The sequence below is a fragment of the Falco rusticolus genome, chromosome 6, assembly GCF_015220075.1.
Source record: "Falco rusticolus isolate bFalRus1 chromosome 6, bFalRus1.pri, whole genome shotgun sequence".
Taxonomy (NCBI): domain Eukaryota; kingdom Metazoa; phylum Chordata; class Aves; order Falconiformes; family Falconidae; genus Falco; species Falco rusticolus.
In genome coordinates, this window is record NC_051192.1 from 78,401,182 (window position 1) to 78,418,535 (window position 17,354).

Consider the following 17,354-nt stretch of genomic DNA (forward strand, 5'->3'; position numbering starts at 1 on the left):
CAAGGCTTTTATTCCCCACTTCTTAAAACAGCAAAGCAAAATACGGTGTTGTTTGAGTCCTCACAAGGCAAGCTGCAGTGTAGGAGGTAGGAGATAAGTGATCATAAACAGCGGGGGGGGAACAAACAAACAAACCCCATTGCGTTTAACCATAAAGTGCAGAATTCATGCATTGTGTGCCACATTGGTATTTACCAGTGTTCAGATTTATTACCTCCTCAGCCACAAGATCTAGAAATACATAATTCAGGAGTTAAAAGTGAATTTTGCATTTTTACAGCAATACAATGAATGAAGGCTAGAAAAAAGGTTTTGAAGACCTCCGCTTATTTTTAGATGGAAGAACAGTGCCTAATTAATCTTACATTACCATTTGAGATGGCAACATAAGCATGATTTTTCATGGATTGCGTTAAGCTGTTTAGGAACAGAGCTTACTGTTGCTATCTGCAGACAGTTTGGTATTAGTATCTTTAAGGTAAGGCTTTCATGATAGTTTCTGCTGTATTGAGTACATGCATGGAAAGTTCTCGAATTGCACATAGACTGTTGGGGTTTTTTCTTGCTGCTTTTGGGCAGAAGAGCATTTTTTCTGCATGAGCCACCGACACTCCTCTTTATTGTCTCTTAGAGGCCCAGCATCTTGCTGTTAGAACAAAGAAAAGGGTTTCCCATTATTTTCAGTCTCTAATGTCCAATTAACCATGTTATAAAAAGCCAATTGAGAAAATGTCACACATAAGACAGTCAGTTAAATTTAATCACTTCCAGTGCGTAGGCATTGCCAGGTGTAGTGCAATGAACTCAACAGAGCGTTGCTGCTGTTAATTTACGGAGGAGATTTACTTTCTTAAACTCTTCAGCTGTGAACACAAAATGCTATTTTAGACTCCAGGCTCCACGAACGGCGGGTGAAAGCTAATCTTCTGCAGGTTAGGGACGGTGGGCAGTGTGTTTTGAATTCTGTTTGGTGGAAGGACGAGGTTAGCTGGAGAGGTGACAAAAAGCAAACCTTGCCCTACTCGGAACATTAACTGGAGCTCCACGCCATGGCACGAGTGTTACTCACCCCGGGGTTAGGTGTATACGGAGAGCAGAGGGTGTGAAAAGCACCTTCACTGGGTAAACTGGGAAAGTGAAGAGCCGCAGCCTGAGGGCATTCAGTTTCGCACACGGTTTGGTCACTCAGTTTCTTCTTGTTTTCTGCCTGGGAGGGCTGGCAATGCCTGTTTGAGTGCAGAAAAATCACCAGCTGGGTTATAGGATGGAGGGAGATAAAGTTTATTATTAAATTAATAATTATGATACTTAAATAATTTTCTGGTAACTTTGAAAGGATACTGCCTTTAGTTTTGAAGGACAAACATTTAGCCTGTACATCATTATGGCATCAGCCTAAATTCTTTCATGTCCTAAGTAGCCTTTATGTATTATTTCAACAATTCAAGCATTTTCATTGTTTAAAGAAAAAAAAAAAACAACAAAAAAAACCAAACAAACAAAAAAAAACAACCCAAACAACAACAAAAAAAACCAAACCCCCAAAAAAACCCCAGGCGGGGTCTGCATTACACGTTTGGGGGTAAAATGGGACCTTTCAGAGGTAAACTTCAGTGCATGCAGGGGATGCAGACCCCGCTGCTCCAGGCTGGGGTGCGGGGGGGTTACAGCTTACTGCCCGAACTCCTCCGCGGGGGCGGCGGTGCCGTCAGCGGAACCTTGGCTGCCACGGTGGCCCGCCGCGCCGAGGAGCCCGCGCTTGGCGCCGCTGCGCTGCCCGGGGCCGCGTTTCCCGCCCCGCCCCGGCTCGGAGCCGTCGGCGCTTGCGCATGCGCGGGCCGTGGGTGCGGGCTCGGCGCGGCCATGGCTCTGCGGCTGCTGCGCTGCGCGCCGAGGGCAGCGAGTAAGGCGCGGGCGCCGGGGGGGGCGGGCCTGGCGTCGCCGCTGAGGGTCTCCCCCGCCTCTCCTCCCCCGCCTCTCCTCCCTCCCCCGCGGGGGCTTCGAGCGAGGCGGAGAGGGGCGGTTACCGGCCGCGGCTGGGGGTGCTGAAGGGCGCCTAAGATGGCGGCGGGCGATGGGGCCTGTGCGCCGCCCGCCGTGTGACCTCCCGCTTCTTCAGCCCGCGGTGTCCGTTAGGGGCGGTGAGGTGCCACGGCTTTTGCCCCCTCCCCCACCTTTGTCCTGACAGGCTCCATGCCTTTGTTTGTTTGGGGTTTTTTAGCCCTAGATTTTAATACCCCCTCCAGTATTGCGGACCGGGTCTCGCCGTCTGTTCCGGAAGTTTTCTTCCTGTTGTCGCCGCGAACTTTTAAACGGTAGTAAAATACTAAGCCGTGGTTTAATATTTGCAGAATAGCTGGAGGGAACTTGCTGTGGCCTTGGAAACGTATTGGTCAGTGCTCAGTGTATGAGGAAACGCAGGTGATCAGCTCACGGGGAGGCCTAGGCCGGAGCACAGCCCCGGCACTGTAACCTGGGCAGCTCAGCTCGGGCTGCCGGGCAGGGCCGCGTCTCCATCAAAAGTTGAGATTGCTGTGGGGCTATTGATACAGTATTCCTGAAACAAACCAGTACAGTGTATGTTAATAGAAGAGATGGAAAAAATGCAGTGAGGTGTTTGTGGGCCCTCCCGAGCTCTATTTAGCTGTTAGGTTAATGGCAAGATTTGGCTGAGGCGCCTGCCCGCGATGGGCATCCAGCTGCCGCTGCATGAATGGCTTTGTTACCTTAAATCACTCTCTGTGGGCCACTTCAAAAGCCTGGGGTATTGTGGAAGTTGGCAGTGCAACAACTTTAAAGACTTGAGATTTTCAGTTTCTTTTCAAATTCAGCTGTATAATTAATAAATCGGATGGCTTCATGACTGCCCGTAAAAGAGGAGGGAGTCAAAGACCAGCTTGTAGAATGGTTTACTGATAAAGTTGATTGTTCATCTCCTCTTGTTCAGAGGTGCCTAATGAACTTATGTCACCTCTGCAACAAGAAGAGGTCTATAATATTAAGTATTGCAAATAGGAAAATGGATTTTACTTCTGCTGACTGAAATAATCATTTTCATATCAGTACCTTAATCTGACTTTTATTTGAACTTAGGCTAGAGTATCAGCTTTAATTTAATTTTCTAGCTAGTTTCTCTTTCAGCTTGCTGGAGAATGACAAGATATTTGGCAGGAGTAGAAAGATTCAATGTTTGCCGGAGGATCAAATTCTTCGCTGTTGATAGTCTGTTATGTTATGCTTAAAAGGGGAAAAAAATACTCCTTTAGGGCAGTGGCAACAGTGGCAGGCAAAGTACAGTTGGTGTGACTGTAGGGTTTAATTTTAAGGCTGTGGTATTTTAAGATGAATGAATATGCTGATTCTGGGAATACAGGTGGATTGTTCATTAGTGTATATATAGGTGAATCAAATCCAAGCCGCTTGAGGTTTCCTGATAAGATCTCTACAGCAAGGTAGAATAATAGTTCTTTCAAGTACTTTGCACCCAGGCTGGTACAGGGAGGATTTCTGTTTGAATCTTCTTAAGAAAAGTCAGAGCTGCTTTAGGCGTGTGTCCATAGCTAAAGTGTTTTGAGACAGTAGTTTATACTCACTGTGGACATGCAGCTTTTTAACCAAGTGCAGAAATATCAGTCATTTTGCGAGCTATTTGTAAGTAAATTTTTACTCGTTTGAGACTCTTCTGCTATTTATGAGTTACAATATTTGTGCATCTCTGTCTTTATACTACTTGAAAGAACTTTTAAGTATGGATATTAACAGGCTTTCTCCTACATTTATGTTTTAAAAAAGTTAGTAGGACTTTAAAGGAAAAAAGTTTAGGCTTTTAATTAAAGCATTTGCATGCAGTTATATAATTGAACTTAAATGCGCTCAAAGGTTGTCCTGCTTTTGACTACCAGCTGAATTATTTTACCATCATAAGGGAAGCCCAGTGATTCTCTACCAACATTCTGGAAAACCTGTTACTAAGGGAACAACGTTCTGGTTTTAAAACTTTTCTTTGGGAAAGCAGAAGCTTTTTCTGACTCAAAAGCTGCTGGAAATGAGCCAAGACCTGGAAATCAGCAGGCTTCTTGGGGGAGGTTAGGATTTCTGCAAGAAAACAGAATGTACTGGTCTATGCTAACATAATTACTATTTAGAGTCTAAAATGCAAGAAGATAGCAGTGAAGATATAAGTTCAAGCAGTTTAAAATACACTGTTTATGTGAACTGAGTTATACAACTAACACAGTTTTGCCTGCATATGTTTCTAGGGCCAAAAATAATTATCTGTGCTGATTTCTTAGGTGTTCGTGAGTTGAATGTTAAACTAATATTTGGAGTTTGTTTTCCTGTCCTGGTTTCTGAAATGAGGACTTTTCAGAGGTGCTGTGAACAGTTACAGAGTTACTCAGTATTAAACTATCAACATTTATGCTACACATGTCCGTTTGTTTGGTAGAGTCATCACTGCTTTGCAGCTCTCAGAGGAGCACCAGCTCTAAGACAGGAGGAAGATCTGAACCTGCTAAGCAGTCACTTAAGAAACCGAAGTTACCACTAGGTCGATTTGATGAACCGGAGGAGTCCAATATAGAGAGGGAACCCCTGGAAAGTAAGTCATGTTTTACAAAATTGAAAGCCATGTTTTAAAGGCAAGACCCTGAGATGCAGTGTTGACATCGGTTTAAGAGGAGGGATAGGTGTTCAGCAGTCTTCAGAATCACTTTGTAAGCTTAACGGTTCTGGGGTTAAAAAAAAAAAAAAGAAAAAAAAAAAAAGAGGCAGGGCAGCGGGCACAAGTCGCAGCAAATGGTGTATGGGGGAACAAGTCTTCAGAACAGGAGTGGTCAAACATTGCAACAAGTCACCCAGAGAAGCTGTGATCCCTCTCCTCTCAGAGATACTCAGTTTGCCTGGATGTCCTGACTGATACCAGCATTGCTTTGAGCAGGGTTGGGGCCGAATGTCTGCCAAAGGTGCCTTCCACCATAAACCATTGCATGGTTCTGAGAAATGTAGCTGGTGGTGATTTATTGTAGTACAGTTGTAAATGGTGGTAGTAAACTCATGAGGGCATCAGCTACTTATTATTATCCAAAAAGCCTGTTCTATTTCTTGGTCCACAGAAGATTTCTGATTTATGTCGCATTTTATGGTCAGGCTTACTCCTAGTCTTGCGGGCAGTGTTTTGAAAAGCAACAACAGATACTCCCTTTCCTGAGCTGCTCAGTGGGGTCCAGGGAGACCTAATGAACTGCTATTTATTTGTGTTGCGTTCCAGTGACCTCAGTGGCGCTGCATTTAGAGAATTTGTCAAGATTGAAGCACAGATACCTTGTTGCTGAAGTCACTAGAAATGTATTTTTTTTTATCAGACAGGAGAAGGACGATCTCTTTCTTCCTTCTTTTTAATTAGCCATCTTCCCTTAACCAAAAGGGCTAGTCATGCTTTATCTTATTCAACATAGTGTAATGTTCTGCTGTTGTTTACCGATAGCGATAACCCATGTTTATCTATTTTGAAGTCTCTAGGACAAGCTTTTTTTAATATATCAACAGATTACTATGAATATCCAGATGACAAAATGACTGAAAAATTGTAGTATCGTCTCTGAAATGGTTACAAGCAATTTCAAATTGACTCACTTGAGAACTGACTTAGAGTTTGAGTTCCTGTGTAAGCAGCTATTTAATTCTTGTCCTCTTATTCCAAGAAAATAAATGCCATCACTGTATCATTTAAAACAAATGCATAATCATTATCTTTTGCTTTTTCCTTGGGTGTTCTAGGTTTAGAGCAAGACTCAAGGTTTCTATAATACAAGTTGTATTTGGTTGTACCTGTATATTTATTACATGTCACATCAGTGATCATTTAGAATAAGTTAGATAAGTTAGAATGCTGAGTGCCCATTGTGTTCATAGTAAAAAATGTAAGGCTGTTTGAATTCCCACTGCTTTGTAGAGAAATATTTTTTTAGAGAATTTAGAGAAAATTTTGGAGAAATCTTTTGAGCTTATGCATCCACTGTTGGCACATCAGTAGTGCTTGGGTATTGGGATGATGACATCTACAAAATCATACTAGCTCCATTTGTGCTCCTTGTACTGCCAGAGGTGCTCAAATACTGACATTTCCTATCGTGGTCTGCATGAATTTTTAAATGGGCATTCCAGCATGTCATTCTGTATAGCCTGCAGCTCCATCAGTCTCCCTCCATCACTGTCCTTTTTCTCTGCCCTCCAGGATTTCTGTTGTCTGTTGTAATTTTCAACCATACTCATTACTTGTATTGCCCACCAGGCCTGAGTTAGGGATACAACTGAGGGAGCCCTGAGTTAGGTGTAGATGCTCTGGAGAATCAGCGTGGCAAGGCGATGTGTTGGGTACAGCGAGCTTCAGGGAGCGCTGCAGTCTAGTGCAGGATGAGAGAACGCTCAGCCTAGGATGGTGCTGTGCCAGAAAGTCCTTCATGCCTCAGCGATGCCTAGTGGAATGGCCGTGGTGCAGCATGCATTGCTACTCTTGAGAGATGGCCCTGAGTAAGGGCGCATGAGGAGCATAAGGATGTTGACTGTGATGTGCAGAAAGCGCCATGGCGTTCAAGTTGGTGGCATAGGCTAGTAGAGTGCTGGGAATAGAAGCAGCGCCGCTAATGTGTAAGCTTAGCATGTCACTCACCAGAGACATCGCAAAGGCCCATTAGTACCCCACTTACGAAGGGTCTCCCTCTCCTGAAAGGGCATCACAGTGACTTAATGAGCTTAGGTTAAGTTTTAGAAGGGAAAAAGTCTACTTGTAGCTATTCAGGATTTTATAATACCTGCTGTGACTGTGGTGTCTGGTCTGGCGTTGATGAATATCAACATGCTACTTCTTCTAAACATACCAGCATCTGTGAAAAACATGGTGTTTTAAATACAAGAATAATAGAATCTTGACTAAAATTCAAGCTAAAATTAAAACCTCAGTGCTTAAAATTAGAGACCTAAACAAAAAACCAGAAAGTGACCTGGTGTTTTAGATGTAGTGAATGTTATGTACAGCATACCTGAATGACACAAGTTCTCACTGTGAATTAATGAGAAACGGTGGTGCTTTAGTGCCTTTGGACACCGAGTTGCTTTTTTATTTGCTTAACTGAATATGATCATATATATTGCTGACTGTAGTCAATAAACTCTGAAATTACTGTTGTGTGACGCTGGGAAATGCTTAACTCGAGGTTGCCTTTAAAAACGAAAGAGAATTGATTTTGTATTTGAGAATGAAACTGAGGCAAACATCATGATGGTGACATCTTTATATTTATAGGCATTTTAATGAACTTTCCCTGTCATTTCAGAATTCCCTGATGGAATCAATCCTGTTACAAAAGAGAGGGGTGGACCTAAAGGCCCTGAACCTACACGTTTTGGAGACTGGGAGAGAAAAGGACGTTGTATAGATTTTTAATATATACTAGTGTGTATTGCTAGTAAAATATTTCTAGTTGTTGAAAAATATAATGTACAGAAAAATACCGCCTGAAGTTGTTGGGAAGCTTCTTGTTTCTGTCATGCCTGTGATAACTTTTCTGAGAGATACTATTATGTAAATAAACATGATGCTGCAAATTTTGGAGCTGTTATTTGCTCGGTGTACACCTGATCTTTAATACTGTTTACACTGTGCCAGTATAAATGTAAGTACAGGGATGTGAAATTGCTAGTCAGGATCTACACAACTGAGATGTGTAAGGGCTTGGATATTTTTACATATTTATAAACATTTGTGTAGTGTCTTAAAAGGGCTGAAAGAGCTTTGCAGTTCATGAATCTAGATGCCATTCAGCAAAAGTACAGCAGCCACGTCCGAGGAGATCAGTACTTAGCTGATTGTAGCTTTTAGCACAGTGTTTCATTGGTAAAAGCCCCCTTAATCAAGAATTGTCCTCTCTGTCCCCATTATACTAGGCTTGGGTTTCTTTCCTGTTGGTAAAGAGGGGATGGAAACTCAGTTTTAGCTCATCTGGGGCTGTAAATGGCATGATGGAAGTGGAGATGTGATTCTGAGAGAGCCAGCTCACAATTGCAGGTAGTGCAGGGGTGCTCTACGTGCAGTTTTAGAATACCGTTCTTCATAACCTATTTTATTGCATGCTACTTGCATGATCTTTTCCTTGATAGATTGAGATGCCTGCCAGAAAACTGGCTAAATGCTGCTTGGGGAAAAATAACATTACTTTCTGGCACCTTAGGTCAAAGGGGACTAATTACATTAGATGATCTAATAGCTGCAGTTCTTAAAACTTAAGTTACCTGGCACTGAACTAAATATCTTTCAGTTACATCAAGCTCAGTTCTTCATTCAAAAATTTGGCTAGTACTGTAGCAGAGCGCAAATTACCACTTTTGTGGTACTTTTATGAATAAGAATAAGTTGTCATTATTAAAGTGTGTGAACTTATACTGTGTTTGTTTGATAGCCTAGACAAATGGGTCTTTTGTAGCCTTCAACTGTACATGTTTTCTTCATCCCTTTGTGTTTCCTTCCTGGTGTTTTGCTGATTTTTCAACCTCTGCTCATTTACTCTACACGCTCCAGCCTGTATATTCATAGTTCCTATTAGCTGCTTTTCCTGCAGCACCACAGTGGGCATTAAAACTGAATAAAAATTTCTTGCAGAGGTCAGGACAGTCTCCTATTTTATGGCCTCCATTTCTTTGTCATATATGGATATGTTCACCTTTTGCTGTGCCAAAAGTTTTACCTGAATGCAAGTCAGCTTTACTTCATGATTTCTGTTTTGTTACTCTGCCTCTTGAAGGACACATGGCTTTGCCCAGCTTTGCCCTTTGCGTGATTTTATTTAGAGTGTTGAAGTGTGTTAGTCTATCGCAAATTTACAGCCTCCCTAAAACTCATTTGGCGTGCAGGCAGTGGGGGAGCTCCTCACTGAAATCTGCCAGTCCGTGTAGCTGGTGTGTATTTTATTGACATAGTATTGTGCTAGTTGTGAATTAAGATGTTTGACTCACCGTGATGATACCCTACAAAAGTATTAAGACTGTTCAGTTAGGTTTATCAACCAAATAGCTTGCTGAACAGCAAAATGACATTTACTAAAGCCTGATTTTCATTAAAAGGTGTTAGCTAGTAGTAATTATGAACCTTTAATCTTCTATAAATGTAAATTTTGCAGCATGGTTTGGATATTGGAGAATTGGTCTGTATACCTAATCGTTATAGTTTCCATTTTGTAACAGTTAAGGTTTTCCCAGAATCCATAGACTTTTCAGTTACCTAAAGTTACACTGGCTCCGCTATCTTTAATGCATGGTGTTTATTAAAATACTTATTTCTAGTAATGCATTGCCTTTGCAGTTACAAGTGGGTTAAGAAATACTTCTACTGCTACTATACCACCTTTTCAAATAGGAAGCAGAAATTTTAATTGGAAAATTCTGCCTTCTTTGCATCATTCTTAATACGCTTAACATTTTAATGAGCAAAGAAGCAGTAACACTACTGCAGTTATTTTATTTTTTTAATTCTAAATCTTGTTCTCCTGATCCATGGATTGTTGCATGAGTTCATTGTCGTCTCTTACCAGGTTTTACCCTTCCCAGCACATGCTCCGTGAATGTTTACTTAGATCCACTTCTTGGCATTTCTGATTTTTCAAATCTGATTGCTGCCTTCAGCGCAGCCTGCAGCTGGGAGTCCTCCCTGGATGCAGAACTGCACCTTTCTGATTCAGTATATAAAGAACTGGTCTCGCTTTTCCACGGTTTTCTTTATGTTTCAGCCCTTCAGTGTCCCGCTGCATTGTGACTAAGTACTGAGCCGAGTGCTGTCCAGGCCCCTGTGTGCCTGCTTCCATGCAGGTGGTGACTGTGGCTGTTGGAGACACAGGCGGTGGTTCCTGCCAGGGCTCAGGCAGGTCCTAGGCACTCCCTGCCTGCATCTGTGGAGCACCTGGATTTGGAAGATACTTCTTGAGAGCACTGTCTGTACCAACAAGACAGAGTGCCTCACAAAGGCAAGGATTTTGCTTTCTTTCAAAAGATAAAAAGGCTTTTGCTAACCAGCATGGTAAATAGCTGTCAAGGATTTGGCACTCGGGAAATAGGGGATACCGCTTCAACCTTGAGAAGCTTCAGATCCTTTTTACCACCTTCTAGGCCAGTGCCAATAACAAAGTATTTGCTTAATTTGGTTAGGAGGTGTGTCAGTAAGAGATAAGAAACCGAACGTGTGGGCAAAGTAACATGTAATGGCCAAAGGGGTCTTTTTGTATGGTCTGGAGTTTACCAAAAGGAGGAGCCCTGGGCTCCGGTAGCGAGTCCAAAATAGCATCCTGTGGTGCTGCAAAAGCACTTGTGGCACCTGCCAGTCATTGTTTGAATGCAACAACTGATAGGATGATACCGTAGGGTTTAAATGATCATTTCTGTTTTGTTTTCTTGCAGTGTCTGCAGTTAGGAAAGAAGCATGTCAGCACTTTTTCAGTGCTATCTTCCTGCTCTTCCCGGGTATTTCATATTTATTAGCCATTCACTGGGACACGGCATTAGGGTAAAGCAATGGCTTCTGGCATTAGCCATTAGATTAGCCACAGGTATGGTTTTGTCATAAATATCAATTTAATCTATTTTTGTAGCCCTTTTTGTTAGTATAACAGTGTAAAGAAGCAGGGAGCTTATCCATTTTCTGTTAAATTTCTGGGAGACAGAGGAAAGCTCTTCTGTCCGTATAAGCAAATTCTGGCAGTAATGGAGGATGCTTGCAGCTGTTTCGTTTTCTTTACTAAAAAGCTGTATGCTTCATTTCTGCAGTAGGTTTTCTCTTTTAAACTTGTTTCTGCTAGTTTGCGTAGATACATTTGGTACATTATTAAAATTATGAAGCCTTTGTTGTTTGAAAGAATTGCTCTGTAATTACTTTATTACAAAATATATAAAGTTGCACTCTACAGTTAAACAAAATATTTGATATATATTGCGTTGTTCGGGAAGTATAGATTTCAGTGCTGATTTTACCAAGTTAAACCACAAGGTTTAGGCCATAGCTGAATCAGAGTAAAATTACCCTTTATGGTAGCAGATGTTTGTAAAGGACTGTAGAATGTTGTTACAGAGCTATACTACTTTTTCAGTTGACTGCAATAAATGATCACAGGTTCCAGTGATCTGTAGCGACAGGTATGTTACGTGTCTTTTTATGACCCTTATTTTGGTATTTTTATTTTAAAAAGACCACAACACCTTGTTGTGGAGTGTTGGGAAAATAGCAAAACTGTGTATTCATTTATAGAGAAGAAGATTTGGAAGTTCTGTGCTTTTTGTAATTGTTTGTCAGTCACTAACATAGCATCAAGCATGTCAAAGCATAAGGAAAAGATCTGAGGTGTGTTTCTGTGTGCTGATGGTGATCATAAAAACTTGTGGTCACTTTCATGCTTCTATAACATGCAATATGAAAACACTGTTGCTTAGCTGGTGGTTGCTGTTTCACATCAGACCAGCTGAGATGTGCAGTCTGCATTCTAATGTCGGTATGGCTGTGCTCCCTCTTACATCGTGGTAACTGCTGGTAGGGGGTAGCCATATGTCATCTTCCCTAGGACTTTTGTTGCAGAAAGGGTGGCACGGTAGAAACTGAATCGTGATTACAAAGTCAGGATTTGACAAATGCTGAGAAAAGAGCTCTGTTCAAAACAAGCACTGTGAAGAGCAGAACTAATGATGCCTTGTTTCCTGTGAATGTCTTACACCTCCCGTAGGTCCAGTGTCTTTCTCCATGTTCCCTTGTTGATTGACATTACCTCCTCCAAGCCAGAGACAGGGCATCTTTCTGCCCATCTTTCCCCCCGGGGGCATTATTTGGTCCACTTTCCCAGCCACTGATTTTCACAGAGCTTGCAAGAACTTATTACCTTGGTAACTTCTCTCCTTGAAACCTTTTCAGAATAGGTTGGAGTTCATTGGCTTCTAAAGTCATGGGGCAGTGCAGATGCTGGCCTCCCATCCTTTGGAAACCAAGCCGATGAATAACTTTGACCGTATATATTTTCTTCAGAAATATTCAGCATCTCTCTACATTTTCCTACTGTGAGAACAGATATTTTTTCCTGTCAAAGAACATCAAAAGTGCCAATTAAAGCTTACAGCAGAAGGACTTTGACATGCATTTTCCAGGTGTTAAATCTCCCAGTCAGCTATAGTCGTGGGTCTGCAAAAAATCACATATTTTAATGTCAGCACTTTTAGGATGAGAGTGTTAAAATAAACTCTTTAAGGTCCTTAAGTTAATTTATAATAAAGCTGACATACCTGGCCATCAAAACACAGTTGTAATTTTCAAATTTAGGCTCTGACAAAATTAGGTGAGCCTTGAAGTGAACTGCTGGTCAGGTTGGTTCTAGAAACCAGATATTGAACTATTATTTACACTGGGACTCTCTCCTAATCACTAGTTTTGAAATTATGTGACTTGGCCATCTGTGCTTGCTTTGTAATTAGTTGCACTGGTAGGAGATGCCTCTAAAAAGTAGTCCATCTTAGTACAGGGAGAGGAATTCTTCGTTACAGATGGTGAACGGGAGAAAGTTTTAAGTGTGTCCTCTCCATTAACTTCAAGGGCTGCCTAAATAGCTGTCCTCAGTGACATACTGTTAAAAAAAAGTCGGCTTTGTGGTGGTGACAGCAGAGGAGCCAGGGTGTTAGTGAACTTGCTTCCTTCTCAGAGGGAGGGTTGCAATGAGGCATCAGGACCTGCAGTGCTTTTGTTGCTTGTGCCCTTCCCAAATGCTGCTGGCAGGGAAGGGGATGCTCAGGGCCAGCTCTTGGGCATCTCCTGAAAGGGAGTTTGCTTCCCTTAAAATGAGAGGAAGAAGGCTGAAGCTAAGACTTTAAATTCCTTCTGCCTATCTAACCTCCCAAATAAATGCCTAAAGCATGATACAGCTAGGAGGGTAACACCGAATATATTTATACCTGTGTGACAGCAAGTATTTCAAACCTAGGAACTTGGGGGGGGGGGGGGGGTCCCTAATACGGAAAGGGTGAAGTACGTCAAATTAACAACCGAGCTCTCTTCATCTGATATGCTGCTGAAAGACAGGGAGCCAATATCAAGATAAAACTGGCAAAATATTAAAAAATTAACATATTTGCTCAGCAAACCCTTAGTCTGCGTGAATTCCTCATGAGAGGTTAAAGAACAAAGGATGGTGTGTTTCCAGTTGCCATTTGAAAGTTGGAGGAAAATTTCACCATTTCCTAGAAGACAGATGAGCAAATGTTGCTTAGCTCAGGGAACATCCTGCTTTTAGCCTATTTTTTTTACCCCAGGGCTTTTATTTGCAAGTTCTACAGTATGTATGTGTGATCTTTAGACAGATTTTTCCCCAGATGCTTTTCTTGAGATAGAACTGCAGTATAATGACAGGTAACTGTTTGGTCTGGCAGGCATATTGCTTCATCCTCCCTGTATATGGTGATGTCATTTTTTCTGCCCAGTAATGACAGCTACAGCTCTTTTATTGTTAATTGTATGTTATTTAATCCTGCTTTTAATTTTTGCCATCCTTGAAGCCATTTTTTGATAGGTACCCTTAGTTCCTCTGGAATAGTAACAGGATACTTCACAAAATCAATCACTAGTTGCAGATGTTGCTCCCTCTCCCTCCTTTCTCTGAAGGAAATCTTTTGATAATTTGTATTTTGTAGATGAAGATCTTTCGGACAGTCAAATAAAAAAGATAAACCCCAAGGACTGGAACTCCTCCAGTTGCATCTGACTCTCAAATTCAAGTTCATTATTCTATTAAAATGTAACTCTCGTGGGAAGTCGGGGATGCAAAGAAGGAGACAGAGATGCCTCTAAGAAGTAGCGCCAGTCTCCCTGGAAGTTTTACACAAAAACCCAGACTCATTTTAAGGTCTCATTTAATTGGGCATCGGTGAAGGCAGCTTAGCTGTTAGGTTATGTTACTGAACATTTTTCAGAGCATGTGGCTGTGGTCCAGTCTGGCCAGTACAGACATTCAGGTATGTCAGGGCAGTCCCAGAACAAGTCAGGTGATTTTTACAGGTTGATGGTTTCATTTGCACAGAGAAATCCCATGCGAAGGTAGTACAGATCTGACTGGCAGGTATGTTGTAGGCTCACCTGTGAATGACTGTGGGCAAAACCATCTGTTAAATGGCACCTAGTTTTATTGAGCAAATGGGCTTCCCAGAACGTAGTGATGTCATCAGTGACGTGCATGCCTGCTGTGCGTGATGGCAGCTCAGACACTGGACCTGACCTTCTTACTTGAGCACCGACACAGTTGCTTTGTAATAGTGTGATGCTGATCTCCAAGCCAGGCGGTTGGTTACCTTCTGGTCCTATATGTTGTCTCCGTTTTGAAGATAAGGTGGGATTTATTCCTCTTTAAGAACAGGGGTCTCAAAGAGGTGTCTGTACTTGCTGCTGTTTTGGGAGGTGTGCTGTGTCCTCTTGTCCCCTCACTGAGGAGGACCTCTGGTGGGAGAGGACCTCTGGTGGGAGAGCACCTGGCAGGGAGAGGCTGAATTACACACTGAACAGGTGCACGAGGGCAGGCAAATGCGCATTTGGGCAGCTGACGACCAGATGGTCCTTCCTGTGAAACCATTTGTAATAAAGTATGGATAATACCGGCCGTGTCACAGAGGCCTGCTGTGCTCCGCAAACCCTGCATGAGGAAAAAAAACCAGAGTGCTCTGAGCAGGGTTCACACAGCAATTGTGGTGCTTTGCAGGAAGCCAGAAAACACAACAGTACAGGGATGCAGGGGAACAAAGTGTTTCATTTCCCTGTATTACTGAAAATAAGGGGGGAAAATGAGATGACTGGAGCATTATGGTAGCGCGCCGTGTCACTGTACTTACCTGAGGTCACCCTCTATGTGTGTATTACTAACCAGTTGTTACATATTGCAATACTTGTGCCTTAAAATGCCTCCTTTTGTCTGCTTTCTGGCCCGCAGCCTCGTATCCTTTGGGGCTGAAGAGAAAAAGAATTTTTTGATTGTTGCCACCAGTGGCAGCTCAGTTGTGCCAGGGCAGACAAGCACCCGAGTGGGGAAGAGGCGGCTGCCTGGGAAGGGGTCACAGCCGTTCGGGGAAGGAGTGTTGTGGGGGCACCTCTGCTGCCTGCCCTGTGGGCACAGCCCAGAGGTCGAGGAGCGGTCGGCAGTCAATGGGCTAACCCTTGCCAGCAGGGGAGGCAGGAGCAGCCTTCCCCACCTGAACCGGCGCTAGACCTGGGCTAAATTGCTGCGGGAGCTGGACCCCGAATCCCAGCAAACAGGTCTCCGTTTGAGTTCTTCCTTCCCCTCCCAAATGGCAAGGTCACCGTACCATCCGACTGACCCTTCCTCCGAGCCTTTTCCTTGTTTCAGCGAATCCTGCAGTCCTGGCCTGGCAGGGACTCCGCAGTTCAGGAGCACCCCAGCTGCTGAGGAGGCCCCTCAGCATGTCCGTCAGCAGATCCCCCCTCGCACCTCCTTTAGCCTGAAATGTTCTGAGCCCTTCAGCTGGCAGCATGTGGAGGTGAGCGCTTGTCCCTCGCTAAGAAGAATGGTCCTGACCCACAGCGCTGCATACCTTTCAAGTCTGGTCATCAGAAGAAAATAGAAAACTTACTCATTTATTTTATGCTATAACAACAGTTTCAGTTCTTGCCTCTTTTTTGTGCTCTTCCACCTCTGCTTTGACATGGTCCCGGGACTTTCCCTGTCACAGGAGTGCATGTGTTTTTTTCTTGCAGTTTATGGGAACGATAGGTTTTGGCCTTTCAGATTGTGTTGAAACAGGGGACTGGTGGCAGAGCAGCATTAATGATGGTGCTGGTGTTATTTCAGACCACAGTGGCAATGGAAAACATAACGTTGGTTTGTTAACCCAGAGCAGAGGGAAGAACAATTGCTCATGGATTTGGGGAGGAAATTAATGCATGGAGCTTCCTTCATCATCTGCTGATTGCTGGGAGCAAAATGCTAAGGTATGGAAATGAGATGATGAGTGGAGATGGGGAAATGTGGTAAGAAACCGCTGTAACATTTTGGGCTGCCTGGTCTGCAGGAAATTCTCATAGAACCTAATTTGGGAATAGCAGCCCAAATTTCACTTTGTAGTCCACAGAACCCTTTCCATCTGCTGGACTTCAACAGCCAGACACACATTCATAAAGCTTCAGAAGCAGTCTGGATGTCGTACTGTTCCTGGACACAAACCAAATTTTCCTAAGCCTGTGGTGTTGGCTTGCTTTTTTTTTTTTCCTTTCTTTTAATGTTAGGCTGTCTCCAAGGAAGCTGTCTCATTAGAGCCAGTTTTAGCATGAATACGCCGTTTTGCTTGACTCGAGGACAAGAGGCTTGGATTTGCTGTGGACTCTGGGAAGGGTTCAGTGTCTTGGAGACTGGCCACTGGTGCCTTGGTAATTTGTTGATGTTGATTGGCACGCAGGGGTTATTTTTACGTAGTACATGAGCAGTAGAACTCACTACAGCTCATCACTGGTGGCACGCACCAAGACCAGGTTCTGTGGGAAGCCAGTCGGCTTAGCTTCCTGTGAACAGTAAGAAATAAACAGTACAGCCCAGCATATCACTAAATGTCACAGCCCCCTCTCGTGCATCCTCTGTGTTGCATCCAAGCCCAAATTCATCATCCTTTCCTATCACCTCACTCCCAATACTTTCAGCTCTCTTCCCCCACTCCTTGGCTGTGGGCTGGGCAAACCCTAGCAGCTGCAGAATGCGTGCGTCACTGTGCTTCCCTGCTGTCCCGTGCAGGTGCAGGATAACCTAGAGCCTTGCTTAGCAGCATCCCAGCGTTGTCCTCTCTGGGGACCGGTGGGCTCTGCAGGCTGCTAAGCCCAGGTTGGCCTCTGAACTACCTGAGTGCTCTCAGGCACGGTATAGATAGCAGCCTGGCCTCCTAGCGTGTCCTGCTGAGTACTAGACATGCGGTTCTCCTCTCTGGTCTTCCTTGGCAAGACAAAATGTGTATGTTGTTCCTCTCCATGGAAAGAAATCATTTCAATAACAGCCTCCCACTGAGCTGAAACTGAAAATGGTAACCGTTTCTAGAACATTAATATCTACATACATTTGCATATCTTTATTCACAGATAGATACATATATACACACACACCTAATACTGAAATGTTTGCAGACTTCATCCCTGTGTGGAAGGTTGGCACTTCATGAAACCATTTCATAATGCATGAAAATTCGATGGGTAAGAATTATAATGAAATATTTTATGTAGTAAAACTACAGCTAATAGTGTTTCTTCTGGAGTTTGGTTACTTTATAAATATTTTGTATCATCTTGAAAACTGGGA

General features: G+C 43.2%; 1 protein-coding gene across 2 annotated transcripts; it reads left to right on the forward strand.

Annotated features, from left to right (window-relative positions):
- Positions 1-1,532: 1,532 nt before the first annotated feature.
- SDHAF4 (succinate dehydrogenase complex assembly factor 4) lies at positions 1,533-7,619 on the forward strand. Of its 2 annotated transcripts, none has more exons than XM_037393178.1 (3): positions 1,533-1,903; positions 2,222-2,315; positions 4,448-4,560. In XM_037393178.1, exons 1-3 carry the CDS (start codon positions 1,588-1,590, stop codon positions 4,488-4,490), a joined length of 453 nt encoding a protein of 150 aa, XP_037249075.1. In that variant the 5' UTR covers positions 1,533-1,587; the 3' UTR covers positions 4,491-4,560. The 2 variants fall into 2 exon arrangements, with proteins under 2 accessions (XP_037249075.1, XP_037249074.1); XM_037393177.1 differs by lacking the exon at positions 2,222-2,315 and adding an exon at positions 7,335-7,619 and having other exon boundaries at positions 1,573-1,903; positions 4,448-4,600.
- Positions 7,620-17,354: the final 9,735 nt, after the last annotated feature.

Coding starts and splice junctions, on each gene's coding strand:
- SDHAF4 (XM_037393177.1), top strand. CDS start 1,588: ATGGGACCTTTCAGAGGTAAACTTCAGTGCATGCAGGGGATGCAGACC. Junction 1,904..4,447: donor CTGCGCGCCGAGGGCAGCGA/GTAAGGCGCGGG, acceptor TTTGTTTGGTAG/AGTCATCACTGCTTTGCAGC. Junction 4,601..7,334: donor AGAGAGGGAACCCCTGGAAA/GTAAGTCATGTT, acceptor CTGTCATTTCAG/AATTCCCTGATGGAATCAAT.